Genomic DNA, 23,341 nt, shown 5'->3' with positions numbered 1-23,341 from the left:
GCGTGTCTGAAGAATAGAGGAAGGGCCACAGGGCTGGAGCAGAGTGGGTGGTGGAGACCCTCCTACTGGCCGGTGACGAGGTCAGATAGGTGGAGGAGACCAGATCAAGTAGGGCAGGGATCACAACAGCAGGTCACATCTAGCCTATGCTTGTTTATATACAGCCCTCTAGGTGAGAAGAGCTTTTTAATTCATGAAAAAGTTGTTTAAAAAAGCAGACTATATCACTCGTGTCCTGCAACGCTCCGGTTCCTTACTGTCTGATCTTTTATAGAGAATATTTTGACAGTTCTTGATGCACAGCCTTAGAAGCCACAGTGTGAAAGGAGATCTTGAGGGGAGGATTGGGTAAGAAAGTAATGTGAGGTGATTGACAGTCTTAAAAAGACAGCTGGGACTGCTGTGTTGGTTCAGACTAGAACCAGAGTGGGTGCAGCGGGGAACGCAGTTAAGAGGCCATCGTTATAGCCTGGGTGAGCCGGAGCAGTAGGAGGCACCAGACTGAAAGCAGAGGGGCGCTGGGTGGATAGAGAACATATTTTGAAGGCGGCACCGAAGGTGCTTTGGATGGGCTGTGGCATGGGAGAGAAAGGAGGAAGTAAGGGATGATTCTAAGATTTTTCAGTCTATAGCCTCTCCTTAGGTTGTCTTGGAAACTGAACGAGAGAGTCATCTTTTCTGTCCTTAGGGTTTGATGCCTCCAGTTCTTTTACCATTTTGCAGTCAGGGTTACCTTCCTAAGGTACAGTTTTTGTTGTTCTCCATTCAGACGTCTCCCCCAGTGTCCCATTAGCTGTGGAACCGTCAGATGTGGCTCTCCATGGTCCAACAGCCCCGAGTCATTGCCAGCTATTCCCTTTCTTCCAACCCTAACCAGTGAATTGTCCACCAGTCCCCCCATGAACTTCATAGTCTCAACCTCCAACCCTTTACCTATATGGGGTCCTTATTTTTCTTTTTTGTTACATTGTTAGATGTCAAGGATCCTACCAGAATATTATGGCCTACGTTTTTGATAATGTAGCTCCCAAACACCCTCATCACCTTCCTGGTCTATTCCTATTCCAATGCTGTTTGTCTTCCCATCTTAACAGGGATGTCTCTGTGTAACACAGGTTTTAATGCACAAGCCTGTCTCCTGCCAGAACACAGACAAGAAAATATTGTAACAGAGCACACAGTTAAATCCTCCCCTTTATTAAATCCCAGCTCTGCCCTTGGAACCTGTATGACTTTGAGCAAGTTACTTTACTTCTCAAAGCCTCAGTTTGTGCTTCTGTAAAATGGAGGTAATTCCACTGTCTCTTTGCAACACTAATCAAGAGGTAAAATGAGATGACTCACTATATTTCTTCTGTGCCTGCGGTATGATCAGAGCTCATTTAATTGACACACTTGTGTCAATTCTGCTTCAGGAAGCTGAGGAGCTGGGACAGTATCTTTCTATTCTTCCCTGGTTTTGTACACAGTAGGCAAATGATTACATTATTTAAAAAATTGGGTGAAATGAGTCAGGTTTTAGACTTAACTCTGAGTTCAGTTCCCCCCACTGCCACATCGAGCTGTGTGACATCTAGGTAAGGCAAGAACCTTACCTCTGAGTTTTAAATTCTTCACATTCCCAGAGGATGAAATCACCCCTACCTTGAAAAGTTAGGAGAATAAGCTACGATGGTTGTAAAGCACCCAATGGTTGTAACGTGTGGTTTGTGCCAAGGATAGCGTTCTCTGGAATGATGATTACCAGAGCTTCTGCAGAGAAAGCTCCTTTGCCATGCTGCCACTGAGGCTTGATCATTCCTTAAAGCAGTGGTCCTCAAAATGCGGCTTCTGGACCAGCGGCATCAGTCAATGCCACTTTCCCCAGAACCCTTTAGAAACGCACGTTCTCAGGCTCACCCCAGGCCTAGTAAAGCAGACACTGTGGAGTGGAGTCCATCGGTCTGTGTGTTAACAAGGTGATATTCTCAGGCACCTAGGACCCACTGCCTTAGCAGAGGGAGGAGGTGGCTTGTGATGTCCCATACAAGCCCAGTGGGGTAGTTAAGTCACTCTGCTTTTCTGTTGGCATCAAAATAGAGGACATGAGGGCCAAGAATGTTAACCAGCATGGCCAGAGAAGGGGAGCACAAGCCCCTTAGTGCCGCTCTGGGGGGTCAGCAACTCCTGATTCTTTACTTAACGATTCCTCACAGAGCTGACAGGAGCAAAGAAGAATTGGAGGAAAGTGTAACCCATGATAAACAATGGGAAGTATAGTTCACTTTGAGACACGAGACTAATCTGGGAGCATAAACCCACACCGTAAACCATCACAAGCTATCAATTCACTTGCGGTAGTACAATTATACAGGAAGAATACCAGTGGGACTGACGAGATATGAAAACTCTTTTAGTGTGACCGATGCTAAAGTAAGCTGTTGACACATTTGTAAACACAGCAACTGAAGTTAGTTCAGATGGTTTCAAGAAATCCTAAAACATTGCAAAGAACATTTAATCTTTTCATAGTATTAAAGTCTAGAGAGCATTTAAATATCTCTATAGCTATGGAAAAAGCACAGCCACATTTATATATAGTTGCTGGCTTCTTTTTAACGAGATACCACGTTTATTTTTTTTCTTCTCTGTAGGCTCATGGTATGACATGAAAAGTCATCTCTTTGACAGGGTGATTCTGTTAATCCAAATTTAATCTGAATAGAGTTGAAATAGAAGTACTCTGCCTTCTTCCCCCCTTATTGTCTGTGGCCCTGAAGGAGGGTCAACACAGGAGAGGAGCAGACCCTGAAACCAGCCCTTGGGCTGCTGCTCTGCGGCTCTGACTAACATACCATGCATAAGAGGTGCCCTTGGCTTATGGAAAGAAAATGTTAGAATTTCTCTTTATGATTAATTTTTTTTATTCTACCTTGGCTAGCCAACATTTTTTTTCTTTTTTTTTTTTTTTTGCCACTTTATTTTTTTTAATTGAAGGATAATTGCCTTACAGAATTTTGTGGTTTTCTTTCACACATCAACAAGAATCAGCCATAGGTACACCCAGGTCCCCTCCCTCCCACACCTCCCTTCCACCCCCGTCTTCATGCCACCATTCTAGATTATCACAGAGCCCCTGTTTAAGTTCCCTGAATCATAGAGCAGATTCCCATTGGCTATCTGTTTTATATATGGTATTGTAAATTTCCATGTTACTCCCTCCATATTAATTTTTAATCTCAGGCTTTGAACTCTCTTTTTGTGTGTATTTGGGGATGGGAGCCTAGGCTCACATATTATTTCCTAAAAGGAGTGTGTGATCAAAAAGCAATGTGACTGCCTCTGAGGGCAAGTTCACTTGACAGGGAGAGATTTGGGTCAAAGGTTGAAAATGTTGATGCAAAAAAAAAAAAAAAATCTAGAATCTTCTATAGATTTCAGTTTTCCATGTTACCTGGTCACCTGTCACTGGAATGCATAATGGTTTTGTCTCCTATCGTGTCAATACTATTCAGTTCAGATCATGGTGTGCAAATCAAATAAAAGGAAAAGCAAGAGGCAGACACCAGTGGCTTTATGTGGGGCTGGCTCTTCTTCTTGGGCCTGTCCCACTGCTCAGACTGCCGCTGAGCGGACAGCCAGAGAGGTGCTGGCTGGTGGGGCAGAGACGGGGCATAAAAGGCCCCTTAACTGGAGGAGGTAACTATTCCCCATCACTGGTTACCCTTTTAAAAACCCGGATATCGGAGCCATCACTCACTGGTGAAATGAGGGCAAATAAGACCCATTTAAGTGAGTGAGTAGGAGACACAGGTGCCTTAAAAAGTCCACAAGGCACAGACTGAGTATATGATATGCCTTGTCCCCCCACCCCCTACGCTGCCTTTCTGTCACTAGGCTGTAGTTACATCACATTTGTTTCTCTCTCTCACTGAACGCTTCTGAGAAGTTTCAAAGGAAGGTAAGCGGTACCTATCTCATCCACGTGCTTTTCTGATAGAACAGCTCTGGGTTTCTGCTGATCCTGGGCAGGGGCCATTCTAGAGAAGAGGTTTGGCCCCACTCACCCTCTCCCAAGGATGTTGCATGGCTGTGGTCAACCAGTCGCCCCCCCGCCTGTAGGCTGGCCACTCGCTTCTAGAATGAATTCCTCTGGAGCTTTGCCATGGGTCTTTCCTTTGTAGTGTGTCCTCCAAGAACGCTTTGCCCTCAGAGTGGCCACGCCTGGCCCGTGGTGACACTTCTTGCCCTCTTTCCCCACAGGCAGCCCAAGGGGGTGGCCACAGGACCCTGCTCTATGGCCACGCAATTCTGCTGCGGCACTCCTTCAGCGGCATGGTAAGTAAGCTCACCTGGATCGCTCTCACCACGCCAGGAGGTCGAGGAGGGAGGAGGGAAAGGGTGGGAAGCCAGCGAGTGTCTCAATCAGGTTAAGAAATCAGCGGGAGTCACTCGGAATGGAAATTATAGGACATTACTGTCTTAGTAACTTTCCTCACTCAGCAGTTGTACATCTGTGGTTGCTTAACATCTGACCACCCTCCTTCCCACTCCATAATGGAAAGAGTTATGTCTTTTTAAAAAAAAAGTATGTAACTAAACCTAACTTGACCAAGTGTGGTGCTCTGATATACTAAATGCTTAGAAAATATCTGTTGAATGGATGATCAGATAAACCTGGAATAACTGATGACTCGCATGTGTAAGGATAACCAGCATAGGTGGAAAAGCAATCAAATGGGATTTTTGTGAAGTTTCTCTTTTACTAGCTAAAGGAAATAGGATGATATCTGGTCCTTCATTCCTGAATTTGAAGGTATTTTGTTAATCCAGAGGCAGGAGGCAGATAAAGAGCAGAGCAGTCACAGAAAGCAGATCAAGCTATAACTATTCAGGGATCTAGAACTCGAATTAACCAAAATGAGATAACTCAATATAACTTGAATTTTTTTTCAAGTTTTAATAAATGTAATTTGTAAAATTCAAATATTGCAGTTCTTTTGCAGGGAGTGTTAAGAGGAATATTGTGACCTCCGTCAAGTATAATATGAGGCAATTTTAATGATATTTACCCCCAGTTCCTACATGTATCATTCTCCCTTACTATCAGTGTAAGGAACATTTCTTTCTCTAACCCCAGTGGAAAACTGTTATGTTAACTCAGGACTTTATTTTCACACATTTTACACCTGCAGTGGACACTGCAAAATTCGTCTCAAAGCTTGAACTGTCAAATTGGCAGGGAGAACAGCAGCTGCTTCTTAAATAATTTATTTATTGCAGCATTTTTTTTTCCTGAACACTGGTAAGAAGTTGACCTTTTCAGCCTGAACATTCATCTGTGATAGTCCCTTGTGGCAAAGGACAAACAAAAATGACCAAATGGAAGGTTATCTAAGCAGGAGATGGGGACCGTTAGAGAGTAGGGAAATTTTGCACCCTGGCAATCTCTAGAACTGAGAGGTGATCATTTATCTTTAGGAATCTGGTGCTTATCCATAGGGTAAATAAAACCCTAGCACCTCTCTTTTTCTCCCTAAATAGAATAAATAAAAGCTCAAACAGTATACTTCTCTTGGCTTTAAAAACTCAGGCTAGCATCGTGCTACAAAGAGGAAGGTTTACATTATTCATCAGTAGGTTGGTTGCCCTCTACTCCCAAGAAATCCCACTCACAGTTAACATGAACTCTATACTAGCCAGTTCCTTTTAGGAGTAGCTCTGAGAATAAAGCCTGTGAGAGATGTCTATACAACACAATGATTCTGTGTTTTCCTGTTGCAGAGAATTAGAATTATAACTCAGGAAGTTTGTGCCAAATGTGTATCTGCCTCTCGGTTCAATTCTAAGACCACTTGCCGTGCCTGTCAATAAAGGAGGCAGGGAATAGGCTGTGGACTTTTTTCCTTTGTTGAGTTACTTTTGAAAATAATTTTTAAATTTTACATGCACATGTATTTTTATAATTAGAAGAAATCAGACATTACTTGAGAAGTTTTAAAGCTGATAGAAAAACTGAAAAACAGAAAACAAATAGAAAGGAGGATATTATCATGGATGTTCCTGCTGTCCAAAGACAACCTATCAGCTTGGTGTAATTCTCTTTAGCCTGGTTGCTAGGCATTTGAATTTTGCATATGTGACAACCATACAAGTACACTATTTTGTATATATTCCATGCTGTTCTACACTCTTGATAAATACTCTCCATGGTAACATAATATTCCATAAAATGAAGTACCAGAGTTTATCAACCTTTCCATTATTGTTAGTCTTTTATGTTCTATTCATATTCTCAGTTTAAAAGTTTCAGAGTATCTTTGAACTAAAGCATATTTCATATTTCAAACTTTTTCTATTTAAACTTATTTCTCATAGTCCTGTGAGTCAAATCACTGGGTCATCAGATAAGAACACCTTTGAGGTTTTAAATACATTAGGAAAATATATCCCAGAAGCACTGTAGCCATGAACAATAAAGAAGCCCTTTTCATAGTAGCTCAGTGTTGAAACTGAGAAGCCAATTAATGGTGAGATGCCAAGATCCGACAGAAGAGTATGACTTCACTAGCATCTGCTCTTATTCCACAGTATCTAACATGTTTGACCACATCAAGATCCCAGACGGATAAACTTGCCTTTGATGTAGGTCTACGGGAACATGCCACAGGTAAGTCAACATGCCCTAGATCTGCTGCTCAGTGGGATCTTGAGCTGGGGGCTTTTGAGAAGGAGGATGGATGCAAATCATTTGGGATTCCAAACTAACCTGGTCAAGAAATAGGTCTGATAGAACTCTGGAGAAGAAGAAGAATAAAGAATATTATTGGAATGCAGAATGAAAACATAGGAATGCAAAATGAAGGTGAGCATGAGGCTTTAAACCAGAGTCTGCCAGAGTCTCAAAGAAAAACAATTTTTAGGGTTAGATACTGAAAATAAGTAGAGAAGTTACCCTGATAAAAACCAATGGTAATGAATAACCACTTTAAAAAAAAAAAGCATAATGAAGGTTTACATGATAAAATACAGTCTGGATTTTTTTTTAAAGTAGTCCCATTTTATTCTGCAGTGAATCAGCTATTTTTAAGGTAGTGTTTCCCAGATATTAGTCAATGATATCCACCTTCATAGATTTGCCATTCCTGTGCATAAACTTTATTATTAATTTATATTTTTCTTTAAATTTAGTTTTGTATTTAAAATTTTATAGACAAAATTGACATCACTGCTATAAGTAGAAAACTGGTATTGCTTGCTGTAAAAAAGGATATAATGTAAAGAAAACCATGTCACTCAATAATTGGAGAATGTTGGCAAATACTAGAAAAGCGTTCATGGTCTACAAGCTCCAAACTGAAAACCTTCTGTTAGAATCAGAAGGTTTGAAAGTAGTAAAGGAAATTTTTCACTATGTGACTCAGTGCTGTTTAATTGCCCTCCACCACTAGCACTATATATCTTATATGTGGGAAGTACTGGCTATTTTTTTTTTAGTTCGATCGAAAATGACAGTCAAGTGGTGGATCCTAAAAAAGATGGTAACCAGGATGATGCAGGTTTAAATGAAGAACAGAGGACCAAGATAACTGTCAACAACTGTTTCTAGTTAATCGAAGAAGGGGCTGACTTACTGTAGGTTATTGCAAAGACCAGTGGAACAATGGATAGAAGATGAAAACAGGCCCATTTCATCTCAGTGAAGGAAACCACTTTGTAATATCTGCAGTATCCAGCAAAGGCACAGCTGGCCTCGAGATGGAAGATGTTTCCTGTGGCTGGAAATATTCATGAGCAATCTGTCTGCCAAGGGCATTACGTATGTAATTTCTGCTCCATTTAGAGGTTGGGCTTATGGACCAATCAGGATTCTTCATTGCAAACAGCAGAAACTGACTCCGTTAACTCAAGCAGAAAGAGAGTTTACTGGAAGGATGTTACATAGACGTGCTCTGAAGCTGAGCCCTGGGCTTAGATATTGGGCAGGAAGAAAGGCCAGGGAAGAGCAAACAGCCTAGGTCACACGGCAGGAAGAGTCTCATTGGAGACAGTCTTTAATATTATGACATTTTCCCCTAAATAGGAGGAGAGTTCCATTGTTGGGGCCAAAGAAGGACAAAGTCCATGTAATTATTCTAAAACTACAGCAGTTCATAAGGAGATGGTCCAAGATTATCTGATTTTACATATGATTTAGAAAAAAAAATCTATAGTTTAACCTGTTTTTAAAAATCTAGAGTTTAACCTAGATTTAATCTGGGGGGAAAGGAATCTAGAGTTTACCCTGGATCTGTTATTTCTGGATCATACACAGTCATGTCCAAGAACACCTGAGGTAAGCCCCCTACCTCTCCTCCTCTTCCCCTTTTCATACAGAGCAAAAGCGTGAGCCTGCCTCAGCCCACTAGATTTGGGTCTTTTTTCGTGTGTTTGTTTTACTAAAATCAGATTATATTTGAATATGATTTGAGGTTACTTTGTTTTCAACTGAAGCGTGTTCTTTTTTTTTCTCTCCATGTTATTCTTAAAATATAATTTCCTCTAAGGTGTTGTCAACCTTTACTAAAAATTACAAAATGAGTGAATTGACACATTCTGAGTGTAAGCTGACCTCTAAATATAAACCAGCTGTCTGTCTTGGAGCACGTAATCGGAAAAGTCATATATGGTCATAGTATTTATACCAGTAAAATGACTTTAGACTTTTTGAGACTTGGGAAGAAATCTAAGAAATAACCACTTTCTAGTCATATGTTCAGGAAACCTGTTTTTTGGTTTTTGTTTTTAGTTACTAGAACCTTCAATAAAAAGATAGGGAAATAGCAGAGAATGTTACTCATTCTACCACTTTTTTTTTTACCCTAAATTCCTAAAATCAAACTTGGTATGAATTCTGCTAACAGATGAGGGAAACACATGCATCAACCCAGGTTCAAGCTGGCTTTTCAGAAGCTGACGTTGGCAGAAAGACAGGGGAACAGGGTTGACCAGGTGTTCATGAAAACCTATAGCCTAAAATAATTTCATCCCCGACCCATTTCATATTCTCCTTGAAGAAAGTCAGCTTGGTATATGTGGGGGAGGGGGAGAACTTCCCGGCAGCTCAGATACAGTTCAGTATGGCCTGGGGTGAGTCCCTCTCTTTAAGAGAAGGGTTGCTCAGAAACTGACAGAATAGCATTGCTTCTTTTACCCAGGTCATCCTGGGAATGCACTTTTGACTCAGAAGCCTCTTCTGAATTGAAACAAATAGTTGAGTTGAATCTCTAGGAGAATGTGAGGAGAAGTTTGGAAGCAGTTTCTTGAATATTTCTGGAAGTGTTTCCCCTGCACAGCGGATAATAAATGATTTGACTGACTTAACTGATGACTATTTTGCCCTTGGTTTTGCTTAATAAGTTCTTTCTTTTTTTCCTTTTGAAAGTTTTTGTTGTTGTTTTCTAGACATAGATTAAGGATTAGTTTAGAATTGGGGGGGAAAAACACTGAAAGTACTGTTAGGTATTTTAAGACCCTCAACTGGCCCTCACATACCCTACTGACTTGGGGATTGGCCCATTCCTGGGCTCCAGACCACTGCCCTGTTCCCAGGAGAGGGAGAGCGCGCAAAGGTGCTCTTCTCCTATGCATCGCTCTAGGACCGCTTCATCCTGGCCCCCCTCAGTGGTCCAGTGCAAATGATGGATATACACCTGTCATTTTCCTCTTCAAATGTAGAGAACAGCCTCTTCTGTTACAAAATTTTAAGTCTAATTAAAATGTAATCAATGTTATATTTATTTATCCGAAGTGAATCAAAGTAATACCTATACATAGTTTAAAAAGAGACATAGCGCTCTTTTGCATACCAGAAGCATCTACCTCTTGCCCTGCCCGCCCCATCCTGGATCCCCACCTCTCTCAGGCATCCACTTTCAGCTCCTCCAGTGTGTTTCCCACTGTGCATGAGTCATATGGTTTACTGCCCTTTTGTTATTCTTTCCAGACTGGGCATGATAGATTGATGTCCTAAATGAATAACAAAAATTTACCTCTTGTGCTCCCCTCTTCTCTATTTTCTCCTTCCACCCTCCTAGTATATTTGCACCTATTTTTTATATAACTACCAAATCAATATTGACTACTTACATTGGTGTAACTATAACTTTTATTTGCAAATGAGACTCATGATATACTATGGTCAGTTCACTTTATGGTATTACTTCTGTGCTTTCCACTACTCAATAATTGCCTTGTTTGTTGCTTTACTTTCCGTGACCTAGTCATTTATTTCCAAACTGTCCCATAGAACAGTAACTGTCCCTGATTAGATTCAGTCACAAATAGCTCTTCTGTTGGTTTCATCTTCTTAGAAACATACACCATCATGTGGGAAATTCCTGTTTCCTCTCTCCAAGATTCTGTGTTTCCAGGATCTCATGCTTTTCTCCCTTATTGGTTGATCACACCATTTTGGGGAGCCCATTTCCAGTAGCTTTTACAGAAAATATCCTTGGGAGACAAATTGTTGTCTGAAAGTTTCTTAATTTCAGCTTCCCAAGTAATTCACAGAAGTATTCTACATGGGAATTTTTTTTTTCCTCAGCATCCTGAAGGTTTTTTGTTTTCTTCTAGCTTTTGGTCTGGCTGTTGAGACGTCTGTCCACATTATGCTTCCTGATCCTTTGTGTGTGACCTGTTTATATTTTCTGAGCTATCTGGATCTTCTCTTCTTGCCCTGATGTCTACAGTTCCACAGTGCTCTGTCTTGTCCTGGATCCTTCTTGTTCCTTTTTCTTTCTTTCTTTCTTGTTCTTAGTGTCACAGGAGTGGACCCTGGTGTGTGTGTGTGTGTGGTGTCCCTTCTCCACTGTGCTAGGGACTCTGCAAGCCCCTTCATTCTAAAAATGTTAGTCTTTCAGCCTTGGGAAAAGTTAAATATCTCTTAGTTAATGTTCTCCCTAGATGTTCTCTTCCTGCTTTCTGAAACTCCTCTAGGTCGGTTTTCTAATTTTCTTTGCAGTCTTGTTTCCAATCTGCTTTTCTTCATTCGTCATTGTGGGAAAATTTTTCAACTTTATCCTGTAACTTTCCTGTTTCTTTCTCTCTTTTTCAGGATCAAAGAGATTTCTTTTTCTTTGAAGGGACCCTTCATGGATACTCTCCTGGCTGCTTCATGAATGTATTTTTCTTATGTCTCTGAGATGATTAATTCTAAGATTTGTTTGAAGTTATCTTTAGCTCTCTGTAATCTTCATTTTTCCCCTTTCCCCACTTTTTGGTTTGTTCCTGTTGTTCATGTTAGAGACTTTTCTTATATGTCAGCTTATCCTTGGTCCCAGTTGATGTTTAGATCAAGGCAGTAAAAGCCGACAGGAAGCCCCAACTGTGTGGGTGGCTTGCCATGTCTTAACTTTCACTTTGGGATAGTCTAGCAGGGACCTGCACATTGCACTGGATATGCCCAAACAACAGTATGGTTTTTGTTGGGTAGTTTTGCTTCCAAACTAAACAGTAATCTTCATTTGGGTCGGGGGTGGTTCAGCATCACAGCTGGCATTCTGGAAGCTGAGGAATGGAGGTAGGGGAAGGAGAGCTGAGATTTTACTAATCAGAGCACAGAATTCTAATTATTCTCCATTTTCAGCGATACTCTTTACTTCCATGTCTGACAGTGCCTGATACCTGGAGTGGTTTGTCATTCCATGGATATCATTTCTCTTCTTCTGTAGAGTGGAGGAGGAAGTCACCGGGCCTGCAGGATAGAGAAAAAGATCAAATATTCCCTTAAAACTTTCAGCCACTCCTCCTGTTTTCAACCCCATCTTCTATGGTTGCCCTCACAAGAAACTGTTACCTCCAATTCTGCAGAGTTTCTGGAGAATATGTAGCAGGAATGGCCTTACTTCTTAAGATCAACTTCTTAATCCATTTTCTTACCCAGAGACTGGAGTTGTAGCTTTGTCTTGGCTAAAAGCATCTTTCGACATCCCTTTTCCCAAAATATCAATTTTTCTCCTTTACTATTAATTTCTCACCTGCTATCTTAGACCTTATAGATTTAGACCCTTTGAAAACTTCTGATTTTTTATTAGTGGAATTACTGATGATTTAGTAGAATTTCATGGGGAAGGGGTGAGGCAAAGATAATGGTCTGTAAGTGGTCAGTAGACCAATGAAGTTATTTCTGAAAGATTTGTAGGTGTATATGAAAAAAAATATCATTTTTAGTATGTGTTAAAATTACTCAAAGACTTCTCTAGCTTTTGGGCTCCAATATTCTTCTCCAAACACTGTCTTTCTGTTTGTAAAGAAAATGAAAATGATAAATATACTCAAGAGCCAGATGTGGGGGAATGCTTATAGATAAATAGAAATTGAAGTCTGGAGGGTGCATGCGTGTGTGTGTGTGTGTGTGTGTGTGTGTGTGTGTGTGTGTTTCAGGGGTTTTCATCAGACGGAAGGAGAATGAGGGGCAGAGTTAGGGACACTGACTTCTGTGATGCAGTCACTAACCCAAGGAGCCTTTGTGTAGGAGAAGCCTGTTGGTGGACCATTCATCCCGCTTCCAAGCAGAGGTCTGAGGGAGAAAAGGTTCGAATTGGTGATGACCTCATCCTCGTCAGTGTGTCCTCTGAAAGATACCTTGTAAGTATCTCCTAACACAAGCATCTTTCATTTCCAGAATTGTTTCTTTTAGGAATGGATGGCCAGGGAGGACAGAACCACATCAGATCGGGTAGGATAAGATTACCTTTACACAGTGTACTTGAGACATGATTAAATTCTCTCTCCTGCTATTATCATGGGGCCTGGAATGTAACTTTATTTATTTATTTATTTTTTAGATTAAAGCACTGTTCCCAGCTTAAATGCTCCCAGGCACTTCCTAAAAAGTCAACTATTGACACATTCAGTTCAGTTCAGTTCAGTCGCTCAGTCTTGTCGGACTCTTTGAGACCCCATGAACTGCAGCATGCCAGGCCTCCCTGTCCATCACATTAGTTACCTTTGATAGTAGTGTTAGTCGCTCAGTCTTCCAACTCTTTGTGACCCCATGGACTGTAACCTGCCAGGCTCCTCTGCCCATGGAATTTTCCAGGCAAGCATACTGGAGTGGGTAGCCACTCCCTTCTCCAGGGGATCTTCCTTACCCAGGGATCAAACCCGGATCTCCTGCATTGCAGGCAGATTCTTTACCATCTGAGCCACCAAGGACTCAGTTTATCACTTTGGTTAGCTCTTGTCTAATTAGGAACAAGCCAGAAAGTGTTGGATATAGAAACATAATTGGAGGGAGAAAGAGAATTGGACATGTTTCAGAGTGTGGGATGTCACAGTGGTTGGAAGAGGCAGGTGAAATATTGCCCCTGATAGTGATACTTGCATACCATACAAGATGTCAAGCAACATTGACATCAGGCCCTTAAGGGATGGGGGCAATTCCTTACAGATCAGAGAAATGTCAGAGATAAGTTTTTAAGCTTCTCAGCACCAGTTCTGCCAGCAGATTTTACTTTGCCTCAACCAAAGGCTGGATTAATTTTTCCCATTTGTAAGTCCCCTTCTCCTGCCAAGGATAGATACTTTGTAACTTCCTGTTGAATTTGAGATCCAGCTGAGGGGATGAAGTCAGCATGTCTGCCACCTCTGTAGCTGAATCCTCACCCTCCCTGAATAAAGTGTCCCACTTTGAAGCTGCTTCGAGATGGGGTGGAGCAATCTCCCACAGTCTAGGTAGAAAACGCCTGATGAGAGTAAAGCTATTTAATTCAATCCTTGAAATTCTAGGTGAGCTGCTTCTGTCAGGACTGGCCTGGTGATTTAAAGGATGTCTCATTTCTGTTTCTGCTGCAGCATCTCTCAATATCAAATGGTAACATACAAGTGGATGCCTCCTTTATGCAGACACTCTGGAATGTACATCCTACGTGCTCAGGAAGCAGCGTCGAAGAAGGTGTGCTTCTTTCTGTGCGTTCCGCTCTCGGCCTGCCTGTTTGTCTTATGCTATGTATATTGACCTTTTTTTGTGACTTTCCAGTTCTGGCACGGGTGTCTCAGTATCCACTTAGTGTGATTTTTGGTTCACCCAAATTCCTTTCTCTCATGTTAATATGGATTATTTCCTGTCCTGACTTCTGATTTCATGAGCACTTCTGACATGACTTTTCAATTCTTTCAATGCACCATGGTTTTGGCACTGTGTGCGTTCAGGACCTTGGAGACTTACCTTTCTTCTCCCGCTGACTTTTCAGTTTTATTTATGGTTATAAGTATACAGACCTTAGCAGGTTCAATTTTAGAAGACATCATTTGCCAAGAAGTTGATATTTTTTATATTTCTCCCCAATGTATCTCTCCCGACAGGTGGGAGGAGGACTTTCTCTATAATAAAAGGATGTTTGGCCATTTGTTTTTACTTATATTTATGGAAGGCCATTTAAAAATAACAAATGGCATTTTCTCCATATTTTATTTTTCCCTTAGAAGTCAGATCATCAAAGTTTGTTCAGCATATTCTATTTTTTGGAGCTAGGCAAAGTCAATAACACCTTTCAAGTTATATAATAAATACACTGGCCTTACTTTACTCATGGGTAATATCACTGCTGAGTAGGATAATCAGATGCCAGTGACCTAAGGGTTATCACATCACATTCTAGCACTTTATAGCAAGATCAGAATTTTTTTTTTAATACTCATATCACAGGTTCTAACCCTATTTTAAATCTTGAGTCTGTGAAACCTCTTTCTATTAGATGATGTTGGAAAATGGAAAACTGAGAGTAGTCAAGGTGATACCCCAGTTTCAGGAGGCATCACAGCTAAGTTGAATAATCAGGAAGCAGCAAATTTTTAACTCTTTTGGCAACTGAAGGGAGGCTTTTCAAAGGCAGGATGTGTTCAGCTCTCTTCTTTCACACCAGAATTCACCCACTGCTCCAAATGTTTTGTCAGTCATTCCCTTTCTTTCAGGAACCAAGGAATCCCAGGTTAAAATCTTCCCTGAGGAAGTTCTGACCGAATCTTCATGTTAATTTTGTTCATTTCCACTATAGGGATAGTATTAGTGCCCAGTCCCACAAGAGGGTTTGTGGAGATTAATTAATTGCGAATCATTTCACAACAATGCTTTTAAAAGTATTGAGAGCCCTTGTGGTAGAGCTTGGGCAGCTGATCCCTTGTGTCATCTGACTGTGCAAAATGCTCTCTCAGCATCTGCTGGTGAGAAACCCACTTCAGCCCCTGAGAAAAGGAGTCGTCCTCCTCGTGAGCCTTCTCTCCTGATTACTGCCCTGGTATATTTCAATTAAGAAATGTTGTGATGCTCCAGCATTTGGCAATTTCCTCCGTGCCGTAGAATATTGATTGGAGACTCCCGGGGACTCTAAATGATGGGCTGCAAATGGAGCGTGGCTGTGCCATCATAAGATGATAGATCATTTAATCATGAACGTAATCATGGAAGGGGTTAACTTTCTAAATAAGTTGGCTGTTAACAGTTCCCCTACAGTATATCATGGATTATTTTAATGCAAAAAAGTATACAATTGTAAATATTTGTACAGTGAAAGAGAGGAAAATGAGAAAATGACTTCTAAACATTTCAGGGAAGCTTAAGAAGAACTTGCCTTACCTGGACAGATGGAGAAAATGAACTAGGGACTATCAAGACTATACCTGCATAAGATGTACTGATAACACCCTTTTCTCCCCTGGCATGACTTCTCCTTCTTACTGTTATAATCCAACACTCAGAATAGTTTTACAGCCCTTTGAGTGATCTAATTATGTGATTTTCTCAAAATCCTGATACAGACATTGAACATATTAAGTCCATGTGTCTCCTGAGAACAGACTAGTTGGGAGAAATTTTTAATTCAAAGGGATGTCAAATTCCATTTCTTCATGTAAAGTTCATACTGGGGCCCTTCTCCTGCTAACCATGTTTTTTAAATGGAGACTTGCAGTTTATTTGAAGACTAATTGGTCATCATGTCCTTGAAGTTCATTGTTTCCTATCCATCTCTGAACTCCATGGCTCTTGAGATTCCTTTCCTTATTGTGAAAGCTAAGGGCTAGGTGATAGCTGCCTCTCTGCTTGGCCACTCAGAGATTCTGGAATGTCATGCTGCCTTCTCTTGGTGTTGGAAGCGCATTCAGGTTTGATCTGTGTTTATTTAACACATTCGAAAATTAGCTACTCCTAAGAAAGCTCAGAATAACAGTTTGCTTCTCCTTTCCCAGTATCATCTTACTTTCTCATGACTGCAATTTGATTTGAAACTTACCACAAAATATACACATCAACACTGTAAGAGCTTATCCAGGAACTTGGTGTTGGATGTATTTATGTCCTCGACAACTGAAGAATCCTTATCTTCCTAAGAATAGCAACTCAGATTTCCTTTTGGTTGTGTGTGTATGTGTATTTTTTTAATGTTGTATTATTTTATTGAGGCATAGTTGATATACATTGTATTAGTTACAGGTGACCTTTTGGCTTTTAATGACATGAATTGACATTGTTTTCACCTTCCCTTTTGATACTGGACTTGCTCATCTCTGAAACCCTATTTAACTTTCAGTGTTAGAATTGGTTTGACTTTCTTGTCGATTTTCTACCTGAGGCCTGAACTCATGGAATCTGTAATTTCCCAAATGCTTCTCTCTTTGTGTTTTCTAAAATAACTGACTCAAATATGTTCTCATTACTCAGCTTCCTGTCAGCTCATGGTAGGGTATAATTCTGTTACAGGATACCTACTTGGTGGGCATGTAGTACGTCTTTTCCATGGTCATGATGAGTGTTTGACGATACCATCTACAGACCAGAATGATTCCCAGCACAGGTAAGCCAAGAGCTTCCTCCTTCTCTTGTCTCCTGTCTCCGGTGAATCAGACTAAAAATTTTGCATTTGGATATGTCCGCCAATGAATTCTGTAAGTGTTGGTTAACTGACAAACTTCTGTCTAGTCGTGGGTTGCAGTTGTAAAATAGGAAAGGCAGTATGCTCAAGTTTGCTCACAGGAATACCTATGTACACATGCTGCTTCTTAGGCAAACAATTCCATGATGCTTTTCAATCCCACTGTTTTCTTTGATTACTCTGGAATCTAAGGACTTTCTGGTAGCTTTAATTGCAGACCAAAGCCTCCATTTTGGTGATGGAAATCAGCGTAATCATTCTAGTGAGTCTGTGCACTTACATAAATCATTCACCAGGTTCTTCAAAAGCAGATCATCTCTGTTACTCCCCCTTTTATGTGCTATGAAGGTGGGGTTCAGTGGTTTCATCCTGCTTATCACCAAATAGGATTGGAGAAGCCAAATGTCAGTATCCAGGCAGAGCTGGATTTATTAGAGGACAGTGCCGAAGGAGCTGCTGAGGATGGTGCTTCCTCTGGTCCTCTAGTTATCCTCTCAGTGGATGCTTTTCCAGAACTCAAAGTCAGGAGATGGAAGATGTTTATCTAGATCTTAAGTTCATGCTGAAGCATCCTTTTGTATTTGGTTTATATACAGAGGAACAGAGTATAAAAACTTGACCCCTGTAATTGTAAAACCCTGATATATTTTAAAAACTCAAGTCTCAGATCCAAATTAAACTGAACTTGATACAGCAACAAATCCACCTGCAATGCTGGAGACCCCAGTTCCATTCCTGGGTCAGGAAAATCCGCTAAAAATGTGATAGGCCACCCACTCCCGTATTCTTGGCCTTCCCTTATGACTCAGCTGGTAAAGAATCCGCCTGCAATGCGGGAGACCTGGGTTCGATCCCTGGGTGGGGAAGATCCCCTGGAGAAGGGAAAGGCTACCCACTCCAGTATTCTGGCCTGGAGAATTCCATGGACTGTATAGTCCATGGGGTCACAAAGAGTCAGACACGACTGAGCAACTTTCACTTTCACTTTTTCACTTGAGACAACAGTGAGTCTGATCTCCCAGTTGTCTAATATGTCCTTTGTGTTTGCATGACACCTGTAGGAACCTCATTAACTGCATTTCTTTAATTTGTTAGAAACACAGGTTCACATCTACACATGTTAGAAACCGTCTAACTCCGGCTGCTGCCAAAGGTCACACAGTGAATGATTTCAGTTGGGACGCTGAAAACCAGAGATGCTAACTCTCTAGCCAGGGCTCCTTCCTTATTTCATGTCCTCAATGACACTCAGGAGCACTGTGCTTGAGTGTGTTATTGTACATCTTAGAAACTATCTGTTGGCAATGCTGTGCTGTGCTTAGTAGCTTAGTCATGTCTGACTTTTTGCCAACCCCAGGCTCCTCTGTCCATGCTGATTCTCCAGGCCCTCCTCTAGGGGATCTTTCCAACCCAGGGATCGAACCCAGGTTTCCTGCATTGCAGGTGAATACTTCACCGTCTGAGCTACCAGGGAAGCCCATCCATTGGCAATGTCTATTGTTCTGAGCCTCTCCCTACTCACTCGGTCCTCTGTGTGTCCCTTCCTGGGAACCAGATGTAACCCAGAATGGTGTCTAGGACACATACAACACAGACCTCTGGCAAGTGCCTGATTAATTCTGGCCCCGTGGCTCACAGTTACCTCTGAGTAGAAAAGAGGCTGGGTTGATGTCCCTTGGAATTAAAGATTCCCTATGCTAAATGATGTTATATGCTCCTATTCAGGTGCGATTTTCTTTTCCTTATTTTTAAACTGTAAGATTGTGCAGTAGCCCAAATGCTGTCTCTGTAATATCTTATTCTGCTGCATTAAGGAGAAGGCTTGCAGGTGGATACAGAACTGAAATTTTCTGAGTAGGTTGTGCAGAATTGTCTACATCTAAGATGGAACACATTGGAACTCACTAGTTCTTTCTTTCCATTCCTGTTCTTTTTTTTTTTTTCATTCCTATTCTTTTTTAAGGAAAGATATTTGGAAAAAATTAAAATAACCTGTACATGGCCCTTTACCCCACTCCCCCATCTCCACATGCATGCATGCGTGCGCACGCGCGCGCACACACACACACACATCATTTAATTTAGAATGAAATTAGAAGCAGCCCAGGCAGAAACTGTGCTGCTTGGAGAAGCTTGTCATTTTCTGGGCATTCCTGTTGAGTGGTTCAACAAGATCCTGACCCAAAGGAAAGTTTGGACAAGAATTTGAAAGAAGATGCTGGGGAGAAGAATTCCCAGAATGGGCCCCCGAGCCAGGCATGCATGCCATCATTGAGTTAAGAGTAAAGGTAGCTTTCCTTTGAGGATTTCATGTGAGCTAATTTGTATTTTGGAATAAAAGAAATAGATAAAAATAAAAGGCTATTCCTTTCCTTTGTAACGAAGCATGAAAGGGTTGAGACTGGGTTGTCAGCAGTGGCTCCTTGTACTAGAACTTGGATCTTTGTAGTCACTGGTCTCTCATTCAACACAGGATGCTTTGGCATTACTTGATGTCTTTGTGAGGTACGTGATAAGCTTCATCATTGTCAGTCATCAGATAAATCCCCAGAATGGGCCAGGATGGCCAGGAATACCAAAATGTGGGAGAGCACAAAGAAATAGGAAATTGAGAATATTCTAGGAGGTCCCCACAGCCAAGAAAGCATGCAAGTGATTCCACTGTAATGGGGCTGACTTTCCAGAGGAAATCACTTGTATTCCTTGTGAAGCCTGAGAGCAGCCAGGCCCGCGAGGGAGGCTGACTGTCCCAGGGTGCAAAGCCAAAAGGATAATCTAACATCCTGAGCTCTGATCCTTGGCTCTGCCTCGGGCTTGTCAAGCACCCTGGGGTAAGTCACTTACTGAAGCCAAGGCTGAGCTGTCAGCCACGCTTTCAGAGCACCTCAGTTCCCCACCCACTCACCTCCTCTCCTGGGGTAATTGTTTTAGAGAATGGGAACAGGTTGTTTCAACCTCTGTAACCTTGCCAGATTCACTGGAGCAAGCTGCCTCCTTTTGCTAGATGGGAAGAACTAACCTTCTAGAATTCTTTAGATATCACAGGGAGAGAGTCCTCAAACCATGTGATCTAAGGTGACCTGCTCCACCCTCTCTACCTGAGAGATCCTTTTGCTCTCATTGAGGATGGAGAAGCATCCATGAAAATCTCAACAAATTTTCCTGTGGGGCTAGGTCAGTGCAGCCTCATTACTACTCTGGGCCTGGCACAGAGACACCTGGGATGCTAGAGCTTCCTTTTAAATACTTTCTACATATTTCCTGATAGTATGTACATTTGCAAAAAGTTTAGAATGTCTTCTATAATCCTACCAACCAAAGCTAACTGTGATTGATGTAGTGTTTTATTATATTTTTGTGCCACGTAATGTAGCTTTCCATGCATGTTTATAAGTGTCTATAAACAAAATTTGGATAAATCAACAGTACACAATATTTTATACATCCATGAACATCTTTGTACATGTTCATTACTTTAAGGAAACCACATTAAATGCTCACAACCATTCTGTGACCTAAATAGCCTATTAGGTTCATTTTACAGACAAGGAAGCTGATGCACAGATTTGAAAGAACTTTGCAAAGTGACACAGCTAATAGCTTCAAATTCAGGTCTACCTGACACCCAAAATTAATATTTGTAACCAACTCATAATTACTTCCTGGGAGAAAGAAATAATTACTGCACATTTCCTCTTCCCATCTGTTAATAAACTGTTGTCTCAAGACATAGGTCAGGATTCTCCTGGGGTTTGAGTAATTCAGTAGTGATACATTCAAACCTTCTAGAGTAGAGGTATCTTTTTAAATTAGTGAAATTAAATGAAGTTAAATGATCAGCCTTGATCTAAAGTCACAGTATTCTCAGAAAGTATCTGGATTCAGTATGCCTGGTAATCAGGGACCCCTATTCATGAGACATACCTGTAAACGAGGATAGTTCATTTAATTCCTTATAATCTGATATAGATGAGTTGGTCCCTATTGTACAGATTTTTAAAAAATAGACTTTGCTAATCATCAGATATATATTCAGTTCAGTTCAGTCACTCAGTCGTGTCCGACTCTTTGCGACCCCATGAATCACAGCACGCCAGGCCTCCCTGTCCATCACCAACTCCCGGAGTTTACTCAGACTCATGTGCATCCAGTCGGTGATGACATCCAGCCATCTCATCCTCTGTCATCACCTTCTCCTCCTGCCTCCAATCCCTCCCAGCATCAGGGTCTTTTGCAATGAGTCAATTCCTCACATGAGATAGCCAAAGTATTGGAGTTTCAGCTTCAGCATCAGTCCTTCCAATGAACATTAGACAAACCCATTTTTACAAAAAGCCTGACCTGTACTCTTCAAACCTGCCAAAGGCATGAAAAATAAGAAAATACTAAGAAACTCTAACAGACCAAAAGAAACGGAAAACATATTAACTAAATGCAATGTGACATCCAGGATGGGACCCTGGAACAGGAAACAAAATTAATAGAAAAACTGGTAAAATTGAAATAAAGTCTTGAGTTTAATTAGCAATGATGAGCCAATGTTGATTTCTTAGTTCTGACAACTCTACTTAGTATTATAAGATGATAACTCTAAAGGAAATGGAGTGAGACTTTACAGAAGCTTTCTGGACTATCTTTGCAACATTTTTATACATCTATAGTTATTCCAAAATAAAAATTTTAGTTCAAAACACTTTAAAAGATGACTGTTAATGTAGGAAAGGGGACAACAGTATAGTAATAAAACCCTGAACTCTACAGTAGCTGAGCATAAACTTTGTTCCCAGCTTCCTAGAACAATGGAAATGATTTCACACTGTACTGTGTATGTGTTTTACAAGTAAAAATACATTTTCTAAAGATGTGAAACTGCATCAGGGAGCTGAACATGAAAGAAACGGAGCATTCAGTACTTGGTCTGATGATATGTGACTGGACTGTTTTGACTCCTGATGTCGAAATGGAGACAGTCCTTTCACCGTACACCCAACAGCGTGTGCGTGTCCATGACGTGTATGTGGGGAGCATTTCCCTCCCCTTCAGCACCTTTTTTCCCTTTTAAGAGAGAATAGGAAATTTTGTCTTTCTCTGAGTCTTGTTTCTCATTTTGCTTACTATGAGTCCCAAGAAACACAGCGTGTTCTGAGCAGCGTCTGCAGGGAACTGTCCTCTGCCCAGTGCTGATCAGCATCACGCACAGAGGATCTAATCTCCACCTCTGTTCACAGGAGGATATACTATGAAGCCGGGGGAGCTGGCACAAGAGCCAGATCGCTGTGGAGAGTGGAACCCCTTCGGATAAGGTAGTGGAGCTTCAGGGCGGCATTCTTTTCAAGATTGTTTTTTTTTTTTTCCAGGACAACCTATTGTCTTAAATGTTACATTTGTTCTATATTAGCTGGCAAACTCTCAGAAGTTACCTGGCAAAGAGGTAAATTCTGAAATGTCTGTGACTTTTGTTTTTGCTTTTAAAGCACAGCGTGCACGCGCGCGCGCACACACACACACACACAGAAACACACACACACACACACACACGATTTCCAAGACTTCTGCTTTGACTCTGAAGTAAGCAGGCTCTATTGCTTGATCCAAGCCCCCAGCTCCTGCTACCCTTGCAGTGTCTATGTTATAAAAGGCAAGCATAGGCCTGTCCACTGAAAGCCATCAAAGCTCTTCTCCCATTTACTTTCCTAAATAGATTCTCTGGAACCCAGGTGAGTCTTCCTCCTCCCGGTAGCCTTGTGGGCTCCAAAGCAAAGTTAGCTTTAACTGACAGAGTGGTGGCTGTGATGGCATGAGGTAGGGAAGACTAAAACATCACTGGACATGTAGCTCTGAAGGAAACCGTCTTTATCAGAACTTGTCAGAAACAATGGGATGGAAGGAACAGGACACCAAGATTTTGGAGAAAGGCACTTGAGTGAAAACATGGCATCTCTACTGCAGAGGAGTTCAGTTACGCCCTGGACCTTTATTTTGCTGAGAGGGATCACAAGTTAGGCTAAAGCTAACCTGCTCGGGGTAAGAGCAGAGGGTCAGTGTGGCCACTTTTGGTTTTCTTTCTCTGCCTTTCCCTCTAGCTCTCTATTCCATCTCTCCCTGAACACATGTTCAAAATAAAATCTCTAGTGGGGGGGGAGCCTCCAGGGGGTCCTCAAGATAATCCATTGGTGATCAGGAGAAAATATTAGAATTTCTCTTACACACATACAGGTACATTCAAATGTTTTTATTGAGGAACTCTAGAAGAGGCTGACTGAAAGACTATGGTGGCCTAAGGAGCACCCACTTGTTAGCTGGCTTGTGGCATTTATATTCTCTTTCAAGCCTGGTGAAGTTTTTATAGCAACATACTCTGATTTTTTTCAGGATGTTAGGGCTTGGCTCTTATTTAATGAACTTTTTAAAAAATAAAAATAAGTATGTATACATAGTTCCAGTTATGGTTC

The 23,341-nt window shown here is 41.3% G+C and overlaps 1 protein-coding gene across 8 annotated transcripts in view; it reads left to right on the top strand.

Moving 5' to 3' along the window:
* RYR3 (ryanodine receptor 3) overlaps positions 1 to 23,341 on the top strand; it is a 547,151-nt gene that overhangs the window by 232,199 nt on the left and 291,611 nt on the right. For all 8 annotated transcript variants that reach the window (XM_043471377.1, XM_043471383.1, XM_043471384.1 and 5 more), the window contains exons 4-9: positions 4,243 to 4,317; positions 6,571 to 6,649; positions 12,494 to 12,606; positions 13,816 to 13,915; positions 16,718 to 16,811; positions 22,118 to 22,192. In XM_043471377.1, the coding sequence (XP_043327312.1) occupies positions 4,243 to 4,317; positions 6,571 to 6,649; positions 12,494 to 12,606; positions 13,816 to 13,915; positions 16,718 to 16,811; positions 22,118 to 22,192 (536 nt within the window). The remainder of the gene's footprint in view (positions 1 to 4,242; positions 4,318 to 6,570; positions 6,650 to 12,493; positions 12,607 to 13,815; positions 13,916 to 16,717; positions 16,812 to 22,117; positions 22,193 to 23,341) is intronic.

The sequence above is a fragment of the Cervus canadensis genome, chromosome 6, assembly GCF_019320065.1.
Source record: "Cervus canadensis isolate Bull #8, Minnesota chromosome 6, ASM1932006v1, whole genome shotgun sequence".
In the NCBI taxonomy this organism is placed as follows: domain Eukaryota; kingdom Metazoa; phylum Chordata; class Mammalia; order Artiodactyla; family Cervidae; genus Cervus; species Cervus canadensis.
The sequence above is the reverse complement of the archived record's forward strand: the minus strand, read 5'-3'. Positions and strand labels throughout refer to the sequence as shown.